This window comes from Phalacrocorax aristotelis, chromosome 2, assembly GCF_949628215.1.
Source record: "Phalacrocorax aristotelis chromosome 2, bGulAri2.1, whole genome shotgun sequence".
Classification (NCBI taxonomy): domain Eukaryota; kingdom Metazoa; phylum Chordata; class Aves; order Suliformes; family Phalacrocoracidae; genus Phalacrocorax; species Phalacrocorax aristotelis.
In genome coordinates this window covers 32,889,916-32,912,544 of record NC_134277.1, presented here as the reverse complement: position 1 = coordinate 32,912,544, position 22,629 = coordinate 32,889,916, and the positions used below count along the sequence as shown (strand labels likewise).

Genomic DNA, 22,629 nt, shown 5'->3' with positions numbered 1-22,629 from the left:
CATCAGTAAGGACTGCTGCACGGGGTTATTCTGTCACAGATGCAGGATGCTCTATTTGTTTGTTATATTTCACAAGGTTTCCATCAGCCCCTTTCTCCAGCCTTTCAGGATTTCTCTAAATGAGTGTTGTACCCCTGATCACATTGAATTCCTCCCATTTGTTGTCATCTATTAGTTGCTGAGGGCATTTCACCTTTCCCAGGTAATAAATAAAGATATTGGACAGTATTGTCCCCACTATTAGCTCCTGAAGAACAGCATTAGTAACGAGCCCCCAGTTACACCTCAGATTTGAGCTTGTGCACATCTCTGTTTTAAGAGACAATTGTTGAAGTGTTAGTGCCACTCCAACATTGTTGGTGAAACAAAATTCTGATGCTGTTAACTTTCTAGCATGTGGGACCCATTGCAGTAGTACTGGACTTTAAAGAGGCCTGTAAACACATGGAAAATGATAACATGTGAAGATTGAATTCTTCTTAGGTGCTTGAATATTGGACAGAACCTTTTTGGCTGGTGGCGTACTGGAGAATGTCAGGGAGAAGGAGATTCAGGTAGAAAAGCTGAAAATACTATGGACCAGATGAAAGAGTCTGTGTTGGGTTTGCGTGGCAAGGTTTGGGGGTGCCTTCTTTAAGAAGCTGCTAGGAGCTTCCCCTATGTCTGATAGAGCTAATACCAGCCGGCTCCAAGACAGACCTGCTGCTGGCCGAGGCTGAGCCCATCAGCCATGGTGGTACCTCCTCTGGGATAACATACTTAAGAAAGGGTGAAAAAAAGATCCTGGACAACAGCAGCTGAAGGAGTGAGAATGTATGAAACAACTCTGCAGAAGGCAAGGCCAATGAAGAAGGAGGGGGACGAGGTGCTCCAGGCACCGGAGCAGAGATTCCACTGCAGCCTGTGGTGAAGGCCATGGTGAGGCAGGCTGTGCCCCTGGAGCCCATGGAGGTTAACGGTGGAACTGATATCCACCTGCAGCCTGTGGAGGACCCCATGCTGGAGCAGGTGGATGCCTGAAGGAGGCTGTGACCCTGTGGGAAGCCCATGCTGGAGCAGGCTTCTGGCAGGACCTGTGGAGAGAGGAGCCCACACTGGAGCAGGTTTGCTGGCAGCACTTGTGACCCTATGGAGGACCTTTGCTGGAGCAGTCCGTTCCTGAAAGACTGCACGCCATGGAAGGGACCCACGCTGGAGCAGTTTGTGAAGAACTGCAGCCTGTGGGAAGGACTCACGTTGGAGAAGTTCATGGAGAACTCTCCCCTGGGAGGGACCCTACGCTGGAGCAGGGGAAGAATGCGAGGAGTCCTCCTCCTGAGTAGGAAGGAGTGGCAGAGACAATGTGTGATGAACTGGCTGCAACCCCCATTCCCTGTCCCCCTGCACTGCTGGTGAGGAGGAGGCAGAGAAATCAGGAGTGAAGTTGAGCCTGGGAAGAAGGGAGGGGTGGGGGGAAGGAGTTTTAAGATCTGGTTTCTCATTACTCTACTCTGATTTTGACTGGCAATAAAATTAATTTCCCCAAGTTGAGTCTGTTTTGTCTATGATAGTAGTTGGTAAATGATCTCTCCCTGTCTTTATCTTGACCCATGAGCTTTTTTGTTCTCTTTTCTGTCCCCGTCCAGCTGAGGAGGGGAGTGATAAGAGTGGCTTTGGTGGGCACCAGAGTTAACCCACTATAGAGTCTCAGTGTTGACAGTATTGTGCAGTGTGTGACAGTAGCAACAGCACCCATTATGTGCAGATACTGTGCTGCAGGCAGTGCTACATATAGTATACACAGAAATGGTGGTGCCATGTCATTATAGTGCCTATACCTTCTCACATCCTATTCCCTGTCTTATTTTGTAGCTAAAAGTCATTGGTGTCTTCTGTGGTTTGTGAAGACATTCAAAGTCAAAGGCATAAAAATGATGAGGCCTGCAAAATAGTAAATTGTTTCTGCAGCAAACGCTCATGTCACATTAGAGGCTACAGATGAAGATGGCGCCTTCCTGCTTGAATAGCACCCTGGTACAGGTCGCTCTGCACCAGGGTGTTTGGCAGGTCACTTGGAGCAGTACCATTAAAGAACACTCGTGCTCAGTCTGTGCAGTTTGATGAAGTGCAGAAGGCTGCTAATTCTCTCAAGTGATGCTTGCCTGCGAAATGGTTAGAAGCTATTGTTGTTTGTTACTAATCACCTTTCAGAAGCAGAATTATCTTTCCTTAGCTGTCATAACAATGTAATTTGTAATATGTTGTTGTGGATTTTTCTGTAAGGCTGTTCAATGCTGAGATAAATTACATTTCACGTGCCAAGAACTGATGTGTTCCCAATGGCCCCAGTCTTATTTTTCAACAAGAGGCAAAAAGATATTCCATCCAGATAAAAAAGAATTGAAATAAATAATCATTGTTGGTTGTGTAACAGAAAAACTGCAGTCGAGTAACAGGTGGAGAACAGTTTCTGAAGTCCAAGTATTACAAACCAGTTTCATCCTACGTGGACCTCGAATCTACGTGGGCAGATCTGGTATTTGTAAGAATTCAGGTTATTCAGTACACAACATACATAACATTAAATGACTCAAAGCTGTGGGAAGAAGTTACTTATGTGTGCATATACATTGTTTTCTTGAATTAACTCTAATTATTCTATCTGAGTGCTGTCTACTTATAGTGCATTAGAAAAAGTAACATTTCAAAGTCACTGTTGGAGCTAAAGCAAGAGATAGTTTGTTTACTTTCTGGTAATAAATGACAAAATTAAAATCATTCTTTGTAGTGACAACAACCAGGCAGGAACATTCAAATTACTTCAGTGCTATAAATATTTATAAGTTCTTTTATAAATGCATTTATTATAGAACTACTTGTAAGATATTTAGGATAAGGATGGCAAAAAAGAAAACAGAATGACCCTATCAACACCACACTTTTGGTTTCTCTGTGCTTCGACACCTTTGGAACAAAATGACCGTAAATGTTCTGGGGCAATATCCTCTTAAATAAAGTATGAAATCATGCAACAGAATGTAATTGTTGAAGTCTAACATATATGTGTGTGTATAATGCAAATGAAAACTGCATTGTAAGACCATTTTTAATAGATTGATACCCATTTAAAGACCTAGTGCTGACAGTGCAAAAAATCCTCGCCATTTCTAAAAATAGGTTATTTTCTAATCCTGCAAAAATATCTCATACAAAGGAGATCTGTATGATACCTTAGTATAACAGAGGAAAATACTTCGTTAAATTAAAATGCAGTGCATTTTGTATATGTGTGATCATAACTTTATTGTATTTGTTTGGTAAAGAGTTATACTTTGCATCTAACATACAGTTTTGTAAATCTGAAATGTTCATCAAGCTAAATCAGTTTGAAGAGGACTTTTAAACATTAAATGGAAATAACTTTGGGGAACTTCTTTTAAAAGAGCATCTTCCTAGGTAGTGAAAAGTTGCAGTCTGACAATTGAGGGAGACGGGCACACAGGAAAACAAACCAACCCATGTCTGATGGTTTTGGGGCTTTACTGAATAGGTACAGTAGATTGTTTATTATACAGAAAAGTAGAAAAATTTTTAATAAGTAAGACTATTCTGCCTTTGCAAATAAGCAGATGATGGTTTCATATTCCATGATAGCGAGGTATTTGAGTTGAATTTTAGTATTTGGCCTAGTGATATTCTGGATTGCAGCAAAAATGTTCAGAAAATCTTGGAACACTAGATGCTCAAGAGGACAAAATGAAAATTAATGTTGTCACATGAAGAGAGAGAACCTAAGTAATTAGAAGCCTGTAAGTTCAATATTGATCAACAAAACAAAAGGGTACACTGCAACAGGCAGAACTTGATTAATGTCATCTAACATGGAATTTACTTATTTTGTGAAATTGACTTCAAGCCTTTTTTTACAAGATTATGGTCTTGGCTGATAAAGATGGTAGTTCTGATACAGTATATGGTTGGCAGAAGTTTGACTTGTTACTACATGGCATCTTAATTAAAAATAACACAACTGTAATTGTACCAGTCCTCGTTAAATAGATTAAAAATTGAATAACTGATATACTTCAAAAGATAATTCTCATCATGTACAGTTCTGGAGAAACTATTGTTGTCTTTATGCTACTTAACATTTGTCTGATAAAGTTTGCAGACAAGACAAAGGATTTGTAAACAAAAATGTAATTGATCAGAAATAACCTATTGATAAGGATTCCTTGGCAAACAATTCAAACAGAAGGTATGCTTTTCATTGCAGCCAAATCTAAAGAAGTGTTTTGAGAAACAAAAAAAGTATTGTAACAATTGTTCTGGGAAGGCAGTGACTTCGAAAGTGATGTAGGAATCACAGAGGATAGCAAGTTTCCACTGTGGGCAAAATACCTTATGTCAGCTACAGAAATAGAAACAAGAATATGAAATTAGGAAAGAGATGTTCTAGTATTACAAGTGCATCTAGAATACTATGGTCAAATCTGAAGTCAAGCTCTGTGCAACTGTTGATAAACAGAGAATGTTCAGAGAAGAGCATGAAAAAGATGATAAAATGGTAATTTGATAAGTCCATAGAGATTTTGCTTAGTAATGTGATATTAAGAGAAACAGAAATGGATGAGGAAGAAGATCTCTCTTCTGCAAAGTGACAGAGAACTCCTGTGTGTCACTTTTCTTGCTTATTCTTTTTCCACTGTGATTTTGCACCTCGCCTGCGCTGTGAGTGGAGAGTGACATCTTAGTTTCTGGTATAGAGTGGCAGTTAAAGTATTCTTCATGTTTGATTTGGCTACATCTGAATTGCTTCTGGCCGGGGTGAGCCTAGAATGCAAATCCACTTTAGTGAAATTAGCGATAGAGCACTATAGCTGCTCAGAACAGTAAACTGTTGTGCTGGCTAACCTTAAAAGTTGTTTAAAACAAATTCATACTAAAGCAGTCAATGGTTAGAATTAAACCAAAGGGGGCCTCTGTTGTGGATGCCTGCCTTTTGAATAAGTCTCATCTAAATTGCAGGAACACCTCTTAATCAACACAGGAAAACCCAGAGACATTATGAATAGCCATACCTTAAGATAAACTTTGGTTGAGTTTAGCATCTTATTCAATATTGAAAGAGGTGTAGAGAATCCCTCCCTCCCTGACTGCTAAGTGGTGGTCACCTGTGGTAACTGGCAGGGTTTTTCTTTGTCCATTTTACTATTGTCATAAAGCTTATAGGAGCTTGTGTCCGAAGTGAGCTTATAGGATCAAAGATTATGAAAGAAATAAAAATAGTTCCTATATGGTCTCTAGAAAACCGCCCTAAAAAGTATTTGCTGTTGTCTGGTTCAGGATTTCAGAAATGATTTAAAGGTTCATTCTTAATTTTTTATACTTCTGTGTTGTTTTCTTGAAGACTGGGCCTCCTTTACGAAGTAACTTCCTTTTAAAATCAGACTATTTAAAAATACTTCTACATCTCAAAGGGATTGTGAACCTTAGAGTACATGAGACCACTTTTGACAGAGCTTAGACAGTCTTGTTTCTTGAAAGGTTTTTAGATGGTAATCTGTTACAGGTTTACTGAAAGTTCAGTATAAAAGCCCTCTGGAAACAGGTGATTAGAAAGAAACCTTGCAACAAAATTGGTCAGTCAACAATTCTTTATCTTTGAATTTAAATTCAAGACATTGATTCTTCCCAACAGTATGTAAACTCAGACACCTAAGGTTTCTTAGGGTAGATTCATTCTCTAGCTGCTTCTCCTGCAGGACAAGCTGTAGGGAAGTTAATTTTTAATTTTAAAATAATAGAATTCCTTGGAGAAATTTTGAGTAATGAGTAAAGTAATATTTTTAATCTCTTTCTGACTACAATACACAGCTTAATTTATGAGATAGAAAGGAAAGTGGTTACAAGAATCCTTATATTAAAATCAAGTAATCATTTACTTGGAGACTAAAATGCCAATGCCTACAATGGTATGTTTCTTCTGTAAGATTTACTTTGCATCACTAAAGCTCTTGGAATCCTATTCAATCCATTTCAAAAAGAAGGAAAAAAATATTCAGACTCTAGAGAAACAAATGCAGAAAATCCAGTAATATTTTTATTTAATCTGAAAGGAAGTTACAGTAAAACCAAAGACAAATATTTAGGAGTTATTCTTATATCAGTTCATGTCACTGCATGTCATTGCAAAGACATTGCTAGCAAAGACTGTTAATATCTTGGGCAGATGTTGCCTGTAGTTTTCTGTTAGTTTATTTACAAAGCCTAATTCTGGGACTGTCACCCACCATCAGGGTACAAAGGCAGATATGAAAGGTCTTTTTTGCAAGTACCAAGTAAAAATTCAGCTTCTTATTGTCCATCTAACTTGATCTGATTAATGTCTTCAAGAAGATCTTGATGGTTTTTAATTCCCTGAAAGTTCATACAAAGCCTTCTTATACTCTCACTGACTCCCACTGATTAATTGGACTCTGATTAACAATAATAGTCTTGCACCACTGAAAAATTATACCTATATTAGTAAAAGAAATAACGAGGCCTCTCCCCGGCTGTCACTTTTGAGTCCTGTATTTTACAAGTCCTATAAAAGATTAATCTATTTCACAATAAAATTATAGAGTAGAATGGATGTGAAAATAGATGCAATATCATGTTTTTGTGATTCTACAAAGGATTAAGAGTAGTTTTTAGGTTTCAAATGAGTTCTAAGCAGATCTAAGTATTTAAAAAAATGTTCTCTCAAGTGTCCGGTAGTTTCTGCAGCTTCTGTTCTCATGACTTACCAGTGATATTTCCCAGAATTAAGAAATTGACAATATCATTTGTTTATGGTATTTCAAATGTAAAGAATTGCCTGTAGGACATTGTTTTATTGGTTTTACATTCCTTCTTGCTGTGTTAAATCTAATGAGGCTTGTCTGTCCTTTAGGTGACCTACAAGCGGGATCTGTATGCAGCTGAATCGATTATTAAGGGTATGTGTTTGTCCTTGTGGCTGTCAGTTTGCATATTCCTGAGTCTAATTAAGAGTCTTGTGTGCTAGAGTTTTAAATGTATTTAAGAAAAGCTTTATGAGGAATAAAATGTGCTTAGGCAGGTTGTTTTATATTGTTCACTGGTATACTTATATTATGCATTATTTACCCTTATTTACCTTTCTTAGAATAGAGAAACTAATAAAAAGCTGTGTATATTACAGAGTAAAACAGAGATTAATTTTGAATGGCTTTATAAGGAATAAACAATTTTTCCTTTCATTTGCAGGTCAATTCTGAATATGTTCCATTTTTCTAATCTAAGTATTAGACTGAAAATTAAATACTAACTCTTTAGGGCTCTTCATTTTTCACATACAGCAACTTGTTACCTAAATTGATATAGCAATTATATGATATTGACATATTCCATTAATTTATAAATACTTTGGTGAACTGGTTTTTAACCGTTTCCTGTACTGGTAACAGTGATTTCATAGCAGTTTAACATAAAGATTAGGTTTAGTTTTACCCAGTTGAACTCAGTCTAAAAACAATGTAGAAAGGAAGAACTCTTCAGTACTGTATAATGAGCACACTGATGGTTGCTATAAACTCATAGGGACTGATTCAGGGGACTCTTGCTTGACTCCTTGTTGAGAGCTGAGTGGTAGAAAGCCCAGGAACTGATGAAGAAAAAGGGACTTCCCTTTGGATTAAATATATCTTTCCAGAGAAAAGAATGTGGTTCCTATTTAAGAAAAACGGCAAAACCCATGTCCTGTTAGGGCATGGTGAGTGACTGGCTAATTGTTCACTTTGGTGGCTCATGTGTTATTACAAGATCCAGTATTTGCTTAGCTTCTGGTTTGGGTAAATTAGACCATGCCGAGATCAGCTCTGTCACTGTTCTGTGTGCTGCTTCTCTAGACAGAACGCAACAAGTTTGAAGCTTCTGGTTATTACAGTGGGCAAATATTGCCTATTATATGCATTGCTAGAACTACCTGACTGAATTTTTCAGGCGTATATCAAGGAGGTAGGGCTGGGAAACCTTCGAGGTTCTGGTTTTGACAGGGAATGGGCTCTTATCTGCATAGCTGGAGGCCTGGAATTTTTGAAAATCTTGTTTTGAGTGTGGTTCTTAGAGGTTCCACACTCCTCTAGCTTCCAAGCTTAGGATTTCCAAACATATTAAAAGACAAGGAGGTTACCAGGAGTAGTCAGCATGAATTTACAATGGGGAAATTATGCCTGACCAACCTGATAGCCTTCTACAATGAAATTACTAGCTTAGTGTATGAGAGGAGAGCAGTGGATATGGTTTGTCTTGATTTCAGCAAGGCTTTTGGCACTATTTCTCATGACATTCTCATTGACAAACTGATGAAGTACAGACTAGGGAAGTGGACAGTGAGGTGGACTGAACACTGGCTGAACTGCCAGTCTCAAACAGCAAAGTCCAGTTGGAGCCCAGCCACAAGTGGTCTACCTTAGGGGCCAGTGCTGGTTAAAATCTTCACTAACGATCTGAGTGATACAGCAGAGCACACTCAGCAACTCTGCAGATGATGTAAAATTGGGAGGAGTGGTTGATAGACCAGGCAGTTGTGCTGCCATTCAGAAGGACCTTGATAGGCTGGAGAAATGGGTGAACAGGAATCTCATGAAATTCAGCAAAGGGAAATACAAACTCCTGTACTTAGGAAGCACCATTACAGGCTGAGAGCTGACCAGCTGGAAAGCAGCTCTGCGGAAAAGGCCTTGGGGTGTCCTGGTGGACAGCAAATTGAACAAGAGCTGGCAATGCACCGTTATGGCGAAGGTAGTCAACAGCCCCCGGGCTATGGTAGGCAAAGCATTGCCAGCAGGTCAAGGGAGGCAATCCTTCCCCTCTGCTCAGCCCTGATGAGGTCACATCTGGAGTGTTGGGCCTAAGTCTGGGCTCTCCTGTGTGGAAGAGACATGCTCATACTGGAGAGAGTCAAGCAAAGGGCCATGACGATGATTAAGGTAGTAGAGCATCTGTGATGTGAGGAGATGCTGCAAGAGCTTGGACTGTTATGCCTGGAGAGGAGAAGGCGAAGGAGCATCTTAGCGATGTGTATAAATGCCAGATGGGGTGGAGTGAAGATGGAGCCAGACTCTTTCTTCCTCAGTGATCTTCAGCAAAAAGAGAACAGGCAATGGACACACACCGAAATACATAAGATTCCATTTATACACCTGGGAAGCTGGGAAATTCTTAGGATTCTCAGGATTTTTATTACAAAGCTGGGAGGTTGGAAGGGAGACTGTCTGTCCTTAATTTCCTAGGAATCATTTGTTCAGCTGAGATTGCTAATATGAGCATCTCTTGTCTTATAAATGCCATTTGTCATCAGCTTTTACTGAGTTACGGAAAAGAATATTTAATCTTGGAAATTACTTGGGTTAGTATTTTCATAACAGTATTTTTAACTTATTCAAGCTTATGGGAATCTTTGAAAATGGGGCTGTGATCTGATTTAAACTGGAAAAACATTTTCAAAATGTTCAGTTTCTCCATTTTGTCCACTTATTTTTTTGATAGCTATTGGATAGTTACAAACTTTATGCAAACAACATTCATTCTGCCATTAATAGCTTTTTCACAAATAAAATCTAGATAAGAAGTTCTTGAGTCGGCCCAGTGATTATCAAAGCATTTTTTTTTAAATTCTGAAATTCTTATGCTCTTGGAAAAGTACATAGTAGTTTTCCTTAAATTTTAAGTATTCTTTCCTTGGATAAAACAATTCAGTTTGAATATAAATTTTAAAAGCTCAAATATTGTTATTGTGTTTGTCATATGAGCAAAATGACTCCTAAGACAAAAAAAAAGTTAATAGAATGAATCAGTGTGCAAGAGAGGGATTTCATTATACAGTATGATATAAAATTAAGCTATGATTTTATCTCCTTGATGAATAGGAATTGGAACTAATACTTTACCTTGAATGATAGAACAATAGAAAAAAGGGAAGGTTCCAAACTTTGAGAAGTGCAAAAGTAATATTAAAAAAATGAAGTTCTTTTTTCCCAGTCTAAATATAAATCCCATTACACCATTTTCACTGAATTCCTAATCCTAAGAGAGTGTATGCGTGCTTTTACAGTACAGACTTTTTAAAAGTATTATCCCTAATTTTAAATATTAAGCTGTATAGCAGTCTGTCAAAGAACTTCCCTCTAATGGTAATGTTAATAAGGAAATGTAGAAAGCAGATTCAGCCCCTTGAATGTGCTGTTTTGTTACAATATTTGTAAACATGTGCTGTAACAGGAATTGGTATATTTCTGTTAGTCAAGCTTGCTGAAGCCAGTAATGCCAGCATAAAATGATGTAAATGCCATGAATCAGTGCAATGAATGTACTATGTTGATCATATCTTGATAAAAGATTCAATATTCAACTTAGAAAAAAATCTCAGCAAACTCATAGTTCTATGTTAACTTTGATCATATTTTCATTTCCTGTGTATTTTTCATATTTATTTACCATGTATGTTCTCAACATTTAATGGCAATTTATTAGTCATAACTGGATCACAGAATCACAGAATGGTAGGGGTTGGAAGCGACCTCTGTAGATCATCTTGTCCAACCCCCTGCTTGAGCAGGGGCATCTAGAGCAGGGGGCACAGGACCACGTCCAGGCACGTTTTAAACGTCTCCAGGGAAGGAGACTCCACACCCTCCCTGGGCAGCCTGTTCCACTGCTCTGTCACACTCACAGGAAAGAAGTTTTTTCTCATATTGAGGTGGAACTTCCTGTGTTCCAGCTTGTGCCCATTGCCCCTTGTCCTGTCGTTGGGCACTATTGAAAAGAGTCTGGCCCCATCCTCTTGCCAGCCACCCTTTAGATATTTATAAGCACTGATAAGATTCCTCCCTCAGTCTTCTCTTCTCCAGGCTGAACAAACGCAGGTCTCTCAGCCTTTCCTCATAAGGGAGACGCTCCAGTCCCCTGATCATCTTGGTAGCTCTACACAGGACTTGCTCAAGCAGTTCTGCATCCTTCTTAAACTGGGGGGATCAAGTAGATCCATTTTCATTTCAGTTTTCCTTGAACTTAACTGTAGACTGTACTTCTTTTGTAGCACAAAGGCCAATTTATTGGACTGTATCATTCAGTATTATTCAAATATTTAAGAGTTACTTAGTTCAGAGGACCTTCAGAATGTACTGAGGGTGTGTAAGCTTTAAAGGAAAAGAAAAATCAAAAGCAGTGCTGATTTATATTCTTAAACAGTTCTTGTCCACCTTCTTGCAGTTTATTTGATCCCTTACTAGGTAAGTTCTTCTGTGGTGGGCAAGGAGAAAGCCAGATGGACACCTTATGTAAAATATGTTGCTTTATGTAGCTAGAGGAGACAGCACCCTTCTCCTGTCATTCAGCTGTCCAGTTTGCTTATGCCTCCTTCCCTACATATCCCCATCGTTACAGAGCAGATTTTGTGATGGTGGGAATTGAGTCATCATGCTTCTTCTGGGAAAACTAGAAATCAATACGATGTGAAAAAATGGTTTCTGTGCTCTCCTGCTGCTGCCCTTTCATCCTTATAAAGGTGACTCCTTATATTCTTTTAATCAGAGAGTGCTATCCTTTCTTCTTTATAGATTATTTAAAAGAAAAACAAGTAGACTAGTAATATTTTGAAACATTTTGCTTAAAAAAAGTTTTTACAGTATTTGATGTCAATTTTACATGACACATACTATTATTTCATTTAAAAAATATTGTAAACCTGAAACAGTACTGCAACCTTCATGCAAATGAATTTGTGTTCCTGTGTATATAACAGCTTCAATAATCTCATAAGTCATTAAAGAAGATTAGTTATAATTTATTTTAAAAATAAGATTAATTCCAAGCAGCTTTTTTTTTTAAACTGCTTGAGTAGAAAATGAGGATGCAGCTTATTCAAATGAAAGGAACATTCACTAAGTTTAACTATTTCTATTTATTACTGGAGCAAAACTGCTGTAAATGACCAGTCATTCTCTTCATAGATACATATTTTAGATGTGTATTTCATCACATCCAAATGTTATCACATTTTTTGTTTTCACTAAAGTCAATACAATCTTTTCCAGCTCTTGGTTATGATAAAAAGTTTATGTAGCTTAAAGTAAAAATGAAAACCTTCATGGTGGTAAATCAGGCTGATCCCTGGCTTGATCTTTTCTTATCTAATGTTCTGTTACTGTGGCAACATGCAAGGTATCTGCTTCAGTAACCACAGTAGTCTTCATTATGCCTGGTCAGTATGAAAAACTGTACCTAAAGTTCATTGAAGTTTAGATTTCTTTTTTGCTGCATTCCATGAGTTAAGGAAGGGGAAGCCATACATGTTCTTTACTCCTTATGCAAGCAGTATAATGAGTCCTCCGTAGCTAATTAGGACACCCCATAACAGATTTATCTTACATAATTAATTATATTTAATGGGGTTTAGAATAGACATTGTTAACACTCCAAGTCTGCAGTTTGAGAGTTGTGCCTTATCTAATCTGTGCCCTTCAAAAGGCTTCAAATACTGGATCTTCAGGTTGATATAACTTGACTTCTTTTTGTAGTGGACAGTTGAGCCATGTAAATTAATATTAGGCAAGCATTCTCTTCACAGTTCATGCCACACTTAAAGTGTATTTAAGGGGAGAATGTATTTTTGTCCTATTGAGCAGAGCATCATCCTGTTGTACTCCCAGGCTGCATTGTTTGGTTTTATGGTTGTTAGTGTTACAGAAGAAATCTTAACAGCAGTGTTCTGCTGTGTTGTGCTGTGCCTATGGAAAACCTTCAAGGATAGGTCACCTTCCAGAATGGTGACTATCCTACAAGCCAAGGCTCAGTTAGGCCTTTCCTAATAGCTGAATAATTGACTGTATCACAGTGTCTGTTTTTCTGAAGAGTTCAGAGCCCACTATGCAGTGCTGTATGAAATGCTCCTACTTGTCATTACCGTTTTTTGCTTTCTCCTACAGCTTAGGTAGCTCTCTGCTCTGTCCTAGCTACTCAGTGCTGTTCGTGAGCTTGTGTGTTACGGACCTGCTAGTGTCATGGAAGTGTGTCATGGAGACTGACAGAGAAACAGCCACTGCAAGAAGGTGGCATGCAGTGTTTCTTCTGATGGTTTCAGTAACAGTCTCTGGAGACAGGAAGGACTGTCTGCTGATTCTGATTGGTTTAGAGATACAAACTTGGCTAGAAGTCCCAGTCTACTAATGTGCTATTCACAGCTCACATGAGACCGTGTGGTTGTGGATTTTCAGATACTGTTTCCCCTTAGAGGTTAAGGAGGCCTGAACCTTAGGGACGGGTTTTCTGGGTATCTACTTCCTCCTTTTCCTTTTCCTTCTTTGGGCTGATTATGAGATGCCAGGAACTCCAGAAAGGCAGATTTATGTCTTTTGCCTTGTTAAGCCCCCCGTTCTTTTGCTTGGCACCAGCTGCTAGTGTGTCTGTAACCTTCCTGAATATAGCTAGCAGCAGTCTTTCCTACCTATATGGAGAAGAGGGTGCCTCTTCCTGACTATATATCACTTTGAGTAAAAACAGCATTACCTGTGGGATGGTGGTCTACATGATGGTTCTTCTTTGTGTCAAGTTGCTGAAGAGGACACAGGACTGAAATGCAGCATTGCGCACTGGATAGTACAGTCCTGTGTCACATACTTGGGTGGATTCAAACTCCAGGTTCAGGACATATGGAGTGTCTGAAGGGAAAGTTCTGCATGACACTCTAAGGCTGGGTTGCAAGGCACCAACTTTCAGCATGCCACCTTGCATGCTCTCAAGGTCCTCTGGAAATGTCCCAGAAGCTAAACATATGGGCTGGGACGGTGCAGGGTACTAAGGGCACTGGCCTCACACTGGTTTCCCACTGCTGTTCCAGTCTTCACAACTGATTTCTTTATTATTAAGTGATCCAATTTACTTTGCTGGGTGCACATTTTATCACTGGATGGATTCAGCAGTGATGAAGAACCTCTGAGCCTACACATTTAATTTTGTGACTACAGTTCCAAATTTTATGTCATCTACAGTTATATTTATTAGTGACCGAAACTTGGTTTCCTTCGACTTCAGAGAATGACAGTTATGTCTTCCATTAACCTGTTAGTTTTGTTTAGAAAATCCATTTAAGCTATATTAAAAATATTTCTTTTGATGAGAATTATTCATCCCACTGTTCCCTTTCTGGTTTCAAATAATTTTTTTTTTGCTTTGAATTACAAACTTCAACAGATCTTAAAATACTTAGATTTTTATACTAGAACATTAGAAGTTACACTTGTGCCTCTGGACAGTTTTGCTAAGGAACAGGTTTCTTGTTTGACGTGTTATTTTTGAGGTAATCTTGCATTTGTGTCTATTGTCCATATATTGAATTATAATTCTATAATTAATCAAATACAAGAAAAATATGGTAATATGTGTTTGGCAATTAAATTATGTCTAAAAAAATACAGTTAATCATGTGATTATCAGGTTGTTTCTTTAGTCATTTACATTACAAATGTAATTCTACCTAAGTAACAAGTCCCACTTTCACAGAAGCACAGCTAGATTTTTAACTGCTGGCCTAATGAGACATAACAACTGACAAATTTCAGCTTGCTAAACTTGACTCGTGGAAGTAGGATAAAACATACATGCATACATTTTTGTACTTTAGATATTTATATGTGTATATGTCATTCATATTCAAGACAATACAAAGAAACACTTCAGTAATGTAAGTAGACTTTTATTTATCTTTCGAGACTTTTTTTTAAACATGTTTTATTAATTTTCTTACTTCCTCAAGTCTCTTTTACAACTGTATTGTGAAAGTCTGAGTCCTAACCTAATTTGTTTTATAAACAGGAGATTTAATGCTTTTCTTTAGTTAAGCAGGTATGAACTTGTAGAGTATGCAGACAAGGTGGCACACGCCTATTTTTAATAGTCTTGAAGTAAGAAAACATCGTCTTACAGTAAGGGTGACTCATCTAGAAATGTAGTTAAGATCAGGCCTAATACAAAACATCCTAAAAAATTTCCATTAGGACTACTGCCCTCAGGGTAGGTATCTTTGAACTCTAGTTCCAACATGTAAACCTTACATGATGCTTCTCCATAGAAGTTTGTAACTTGGAGTTTGACTCTCTCCTCCTTTATCCTTTGTTAAGGGCCCTTCTTCTGCAATGACTTTCACAAGAGTGTGCACTTGTAGATTGGATATTTTGCCTTCACATTTGGCTAAATAAGTGTCTGCAGATGTAGATGCAGTTAGGTTTTGCAAGTGCCAAGAGAAATACCATAATGCCTTTAAACTGTTCATGACTGTTGGGAGCTACATATGACATTTTGTGTTATATGAAGAACTCATGTGACTTTTTATTTTTTAAAAAATTGACATAAGCCTTGTTTATCAAAGGACAGATATCTTACTCGAGGTAGGCTGCATTTTCATGGGCACGCTCATTAACCAGTGGCTGTTCTCTGCTGTGAGGCAAAGAAATAGATTGGCAGGTGGGAAGGTATTCCTCAGAATAGTTATTGTCAGCTGAAAACAACCCTCTTCCTTGACTTCTGCCACAAAATCTTCCTCTTTCTTTTGTATACTAATATTGGTAGGGGCAGTGACAAATTTTGGCTTCTGGTTTTTGTGGCTACAGAGAAACGTGGAATGGGTACAAAACATTTTTAGATATTTTTGGTTACCCATGTTATAGGAAAAACAATTTCAACTCATTCTGTTGAGCATGAATGAACTACATGCTTGGCAGTACTTATTTCATTTTTCTTGTGTTTACAGTGGTAGAAACATCTCTGTTATGAGATACTAAAAATGCCAGGGATAACCACACTGAATTTCCAGACCAGTCACAGAATCACACAGAATCACAGAATGGTAGGGGTTGGAAGTGACCTCTGTAGATCATCTTGTCCAACCCCCTGCTTGAGCAGGGGCACCTAGAGCAGGGGGCACAGGACCACGTCCAGGCACGTTTTAAACGTCTCCAGGGAAGGAGACTCCACACCCTCCCTGGGCAGCCTGTTCCACTGCTCTGTCACACTCACAGGAAAGAAGTTTTTTCTCATATTGAGGTGGAACTTCCTGTGTTCCAGCTTGTGCCCATTGCCCCTTGTCCTGTTGTTGGGCACTATTGAAAAGAGTCTGGCCCCATCCTCTTGCCAGCCACCCTTTAGATATTTATAAGCACTGATAAGATTCCTCCCTCAGTCTTCTCCAGGCTGAGCAAGCCCAAGTCTCTCAGCCTTTCCTCATAAGGGAGACGCTCCAGTCCCCTGATCATCTTGGTAGCTCTCCACTAGTTCCCTGTCTTCAGTAAACTGGGGAGCCCAGAACTGGATGCAGTACTCCAGGTGTGGCCTCACTGGGATAGAGTAGAGGGGGAGGATAACCTCCCTCAACCTGCTGGCCACGTTCCTTTCAGTGCGCCCCAGAATACCATTGCCCTTCTTGGCCACAAGGGCACATTGCTGACTCATGGTCAACTTGGTGTCCACCAGCACTCCTAGGTCCTTGTCAGCAGAGCTGCTTTCCAGCAGGTCAGCCCCCAACCTGTACTGGTGCATGGGGTTGTTGCTCCCCAGGTGCAGGACCTTGCACTTGCTCCTGTTGAACTTCAGGAGGTTCCCCTCGGCCCAGCTCTCCAGCCTGTCCAGGTCTTGTTGGATGGCAGCACAGCCTTCTGGTGTATCAGCCACTCCTCCCTGCTTGTTATTGTCAGCAAACTTGCTGACGTTATACTCTGTCGATCGTCCAGGTCATTGATGAATGTGTTGAACAGGACTGGACCCAGCACAGACCCCTGGGGAACACCACTAGTGACAGGCCTCCATCCAGACTCTGCTCCATTGATCATGACCTTCTGAGTTCTGTTGTTGAGCCAGTTCTCTGTCCACCTCACTGTCCTCCCATCTGACCCACACTTCCTTAGCTTGCCTATTAGGATGTTATGGGAGATGGTGTCAGAAGCCTTGCTGAAGTTGAGGTAACATCCACTGCTCTCCCTTCATTGACCCAGCCAGTCATGCCATCACAGAAGGCTATCAGGTTGGTCAAGCATGATCTTCTCTTGGTGAATCCATGTTGAATTCTTCTGGTAACCTTCTTTTCCCCTACATGCCTGGAGATGACCTCCAGAATGAACTGTTTCACCACCTTTCTGGGGATGGAGGTGAGGCTGACTAGCCTATAGTTTCCTGGGTCCTCCTTCTTGCCCTTTTTGAAGATTGGAGTGACACTGGCTACCCTCAGGCACCAATCCTGTCCTCCATGACCATTCAGAGATGATGGAGAGTAGCTTAGTGACAGCATCCACCAGCTCCCTCAGCACTCGTGGGTGCATCCCATCAAGGCCCATGGATCTGTGGGGATACAGTTTGCCTAAATGATCTCTAACCCAATCCTCCTCAACCAAGGAGAAGTCGTCCTTTCTCCAGGTTTTCTCTCTTGCCTCTGGGTGCCTGAGGGCCAGACGTAGCAGTAAAGACTGAAGCGAAGAAGGCATTCAATAACTCTGCCTTCTCTGCATCCTATGTCAGCAGGGAGGGCACCCAACTCATTCAGCAGCAGGCCCACAGTTTACCCAGTCAAGCCATTGCTGTGTAGAAAGTGCAAATGAAATTCTGATAAATTAATTTACTATTTTGAATTCACTGCAAACTTCAAAAGTATTTTGATAAATAGGATGTGCTTCTAAAATACCAGGATTTGTAATAAAAGACTGTTGTGGTTTAGCGGCAGCTCAGCCCCACAGAGTCGCTCGCTCACTCCCCCGCCGGTAGATGGGGGAGAGAATCAGAAGGGTAACGCTCGTGGGTTGGGATAAGAACAGTTTAATAATTAAAATTAAAAGAAACAACAGTAGAAATGCAATGTAAAGGAGAACAACGAGAGGCGCAAAGCCCCGGGGGAGGGGGAAGGGAGGGGAGGGGAGAGGGGGAACGAACCGCCGAAACAAACCGCACGCGCTGCAGCCGCTCGCCACCCGCCGACCCGACGCCGCGCCGCCCCCGTGCTGCCACTGCCCCCCCCTCAATATATTGGCCATGGTGTCACATGGTATGGAATGAACCTGCCATTGGCCAGTCGGGGTCAGCCGCCCCCACCATGGCCCTGCCCCTCCCAGCCCCCCTGCCACGCCACGCGGCAGAGCGCGGGAAGCTGGAAAGGTAGCCGACCCCCACAGTGTGGAGAATTAACCCCTTCTCAGCCAAAACCAGCACATTCTCCACCCCTTATTCCATACCATTTACACCATGCCCAGGTCCCATATGATGCAATACAACCGTACCAACCACCACCCCTCCCCTTCCCATCCTTTAACATAATACACAGACATCATTCCCTTAGTTCATGGATCTTCCCTGTAAAATGTCCATTAAAATGTCCATTGAGTTCACCCAGTCCATGACTCTGGGCTCCATCTGTTGTATCAGTCTTTCCGGGTGGGAGAGATGGTGTGTGGCGTTGGGTCGCTGCATACCGAGTCAGTCATCGTTCCATCACTGCTGCACGGCTTGTTTCATAGTTGATCTTCCATGGGTTGGGAGGCTCGTACTCTGATATCATTGATACAACACAGAGGTGACACACAGTATTATATAGCAGTTCACATTGTGCCATTCAGTTCATTGACTGTTTTCACCCAAAATCAAATCCCCTTGAGGCACACATCGGATTTCTCTATCCTCCCGCATCACCCACCAAGTGCACCCAGGTCCTCGAGCAAAAGCAATCCCACGAATGGGTTTGCCTTTGCCAGAGGCAGGAAGAACCCAGACTGTTTTGCCCAGCATACTTTTTGTGTGCACTACAGGGACTCTATCCCCTTCCACAGTATGTAGGATTTCTGACTGGGCAGGGCCAGCTCGGTTGGCAGATCCCCTCGTGTTGACTAACCATGTGGCTTTTGCTAAATGTGTATCCCAGTGCTTGAATGTTCCACCCCCCATTGCTCTCAGTGTAGTTTTTAACAGTCCATTGTACCTTTCAATTTTCCCAGAGGCTGGTGCGTGATAGGGGATGTGATACACCCACTCAATGCCGTGCTCTTTGGCCCAGGTGTCTATGAGGCTATTTCGGAAATGAGTCCCGTTGTCTGACTCAATTCTCTCTGGGGTGCCATGTCGCCACAGGACTTGTTTCTCAAGACCCAGGATAGTGTTCCGGGCAGTGGCGTGGGGGACAGGATATGTTTCCAGCCAGCCAGTCGTTGTTTCTACCATTGTAAGCACATGGCGCTTGCCTTGGCGGGTCTGTGGGAGTGTGATATAGTCAATTTGCCAGGCCTCCCCATATTTATATTTCAGCCATCGTCCCCCATACCACAGAGGCTTTACCCGCTTCGCTTGCTTGATTGCAGCGCATGTGTCACATTCGTGGATAACCTGTGCAATAAGATCCATGGTCAAGTCCACCCCTCGATCACGAGCCCACCTGTATGTTGCATCTCTCCCTTGATGGCCTGAGGTGTCATGGGCCCACCGAGCTAGAAATAGTTCACCCTTATGCTGCCAGTCCAGATCCACCTCAGCCACTTCAATCTTGGCAGCCTGATCTACCTGCTGGTTGTTTCGATGTTCTTCAGTGGCCCGACTCTTGGGGACGTGAGCATCCACATGCCGTACCTTTACAACCAGGTTCTCTACCCAGGCAGCAATATCTTGCCACAATGTGGCAGCCCAGATGGGTTTGCCTCTGCGCTGCCTGTTGCTTTGCTTCCATTGCTGCAGCCAGCCCCACAAGGCATTTGCCACCATCCAGGAGTCAGTATAGAGATAGAGCACGGGCCACGTTTCCCGTTCAGCGATGTCTAAGGCCAGCTGGATGGCCTTTACCTCTGCAAACTGGCTCGATTCACCTTCTCCTTCAGCAGTTTCTGCTACTTGTCGTGTAGGACTCCATACAGCAGCCTTCCATCTCCGGTGCTTTCCCACAAGGCGACAGGACCCATCAGTGAACAGGGCATACTGCTTCTCATCTTCTGGCAGTTTGTTATACAGTGGGGCTTCTTCAGCACGTGTCACCTCCTCCTCTGGTGATAATGCAAAATCTTTGCCTTCTGGCCAGTCCATAATCACTTCCAAGATTCCTGGGCGACTGGGGTTTCCTACTCGAGCCCGCTGGGTGATCAGTGCAACCCATTTACTCCACGTAGCATCAGTTGCATGGTGTGTAGAGGGGATGTTTCCTTTGAACATCCAGCCCAGCACTGGCAGTCGGGGTGCCAGGAGCAACTGTGCTTCAGTACCAACCACTTCTGAAGCAGCTCGAACCCCTTCATATGCTGCCAATATCTCTTTTTCAGTTGGAGTATAGCGGGCTTCAGACCCTCTGTATCCCCGACTCCAAAACCCTAGGGGTCGACCCCGGGTCTCCCCAGGTGCTTTCTGCCAGAGGCTCCAGGTAGGGCCATTCTCCCCGGCTGCAGTGTAGAGCACATTTTTTACATCTTGTCCTGCCCGGACTGGCCCAAGAGCTACTGCATGGACTATTTCTCGTTTAATCTGTTCAAAGGCTTGTCGTTGCTCAGGGCCCCATTTGAAATCATTCTTTTTCCGGGTCACTTGATAGAGAGGTCTTACGATCAGACTGTAATTTGGAATATGCATTCTCCAAAAACCCACAACGCCCAAGAAAGCTTGTGTTTCCTTTTTGCTAGTTGGTGGAGACATGGCTGCTATTTTGTTGATCACATCCATTGGAATCTGATGACGACCATCTTGCCATTTGATTCCTAAGAACTGGATTTCTCATGCAGGTCCCTTCACCTTACTTTGTTTTATGGCAAAACCAGCCTTCAGAAGGATTTGGACTATTTTCTCACCTTTCTCAAAAACTTCTTCCGCTGTGTTGCCCCACACAATGATGTCATCAATGTATTGAAGGTGTTCTGGAGCTTCTCCCTGTTCCAGTACAGTCTGAATCAGTCCATGGCAAATGGTAGGACTGTGTTTCCACCCCTGGGGCAGTCGATTCCAGGTGTACTGGACGCCCCTCCATGTGAAAGCAAACTGTGGCCTGCACTCTGCTGCCAGAGGGATTGAGAAGAATGCATTAGCAATATCAATTGTGGCATACCACTTGGCCGCCTTTGACTCCAGTTCGTATTGAAGTTCTAGCATGTCTGGCACAGCAGCACTCAACGGTGGAGTGACTTCATTCAGGCCACGATAGTCTACTGTTAGTCTCCACTCTCCATTAGACTTCCGGACTGGCCATATGGGACTGTTAAAGGGTGAGTGGGTCTTACTGATGACTCCTTGGCTCCTCAGTTGGTGATTGAGTTTATGGATGGGGATCAGAGAGTCTCTGTTGGTGCGATATTGCCGCCGGTGCACTGTTGTGGTGGCGATTGGCACCTGTTGTTCTTTGACCTTCAGCAACCCCACCACAGAAGGGTCCTTTGAGAGACCGGGCAAGGTAGACAGCTGTTCAGTTTCCTCCGTCTCCAAGGCAGCTACACCAAAAGCCCACTTGTAACCTTTTGGGTCCTTGAACTACCCTCTCCTGAGGTAGTCTACGCCAAGGATGCACGGAGCCTCTGGGCCAGTCACAATGGGGTGCTTCTGCCACTCATTCCCAGTTAGGCTCACTTCGGCCTCCAATACAGTTAGCTCTTGAGATCCCCCTGTCACTCCAGCAATGCTGATGGGTTCTGCCCCTATATAGTTTGATGGCATTAAGGTACACTGTGCGCCGGTGTCCACTAAAGCTTTATACTCCTGTGGGTCGGACGTGCCAGGCCATCGGGTCCACACAGTCCAGTAAGCCCGGTTATCCCTTTCCTCCACCCGGCTGGAGGCAGAGCCCCTCTAGTCCTGATCATGGCAGTCACAACTCACTTCCTGTAAATGTGAATCAGGATTCCCTCTATTACACTTAGAAATAAAATCTGCTCTTCTACTCCTCTGTCTGGGGACTTGCTCGCTGGAAACTGGAGCAGCAGCTTTCCTGGAAGAGCCTCCCTGAGTGACTGTTCTTCCTTGCAGTTCATGTACTCGTGCCTGTAGGGTCGAAGTAGGCTTGCCATCCCACCTCATCATGTCCTCTCCGTGGTCACGCAGGTAGAACCATAGGGTGGCCCGTGGTGTGTATCCCCTTCTTTGAGCCAAAGGACGCTTATTCCTAACAGCTGAGACACTGCTTTGTCGAGGTGGGGAGTAGGACAGATCTTCTTTGAGTTGCTGGACCTCTTGGGATAGTTTCTCCACAGCAGAGACAAGCGAGGAAGAGATATTTGTGTCGTAATCCCGGAGTCTATCTATCACCTCTGCCACCGTTGGTGTCTCGTCATCTTTCCAGGACATCACTGCCAATGAGTTTGCATGCGAAGATGGCGCGCTCCGTACAAACTTCCGCCACATGGGTCGTGTGCACTCGGCTTCATCTGGATCTTTGGATGACCGTTGATCATCCAGGTCACCATAAATCACCTCAAACACAGCTAATTCCCTTAGATACGGGATGCCTTTCTCCATAGTTGTCCATTTTCCTGGGCGATATGTAACATCTTCTTTAAAGGGATACCTTTCCTTCACTCCAGACAGGAGTCGCCTCCAGAGGCTGAGGGCTTGTGGTTTTTTTCCAATTGCTTTGTCAACGCCCCCTTCCCCAGAAAA

At 42.2% G+C, this 22,629-nt stretch overlaps 1 protein-coding gene across 2 annotated transcripts in view; it reads left to right on the top strand.

The window, feature by feature from the left end:
* CRPPA (CDP-L-ribitol pyrophosphorylase A) overlaps positions 1-22,629 on the top strand; it is a 129,933-nt gene that overhangs the window by 42,911 nt on the left and 64,393 nt on the right. For both annotated transcript variants that reach the window (XM_075082952.1, XM_075082953.1), the window contains exon 5: positions 6,917-6,962. In XM_075082952.1, the coding sequence (XP_074939053.1) occupies positions 6,917-6,962 (46 nt within the window). The remainder of the gene's footprint in view (positions 1-6,916; positions 6,963-22,629) is intronic.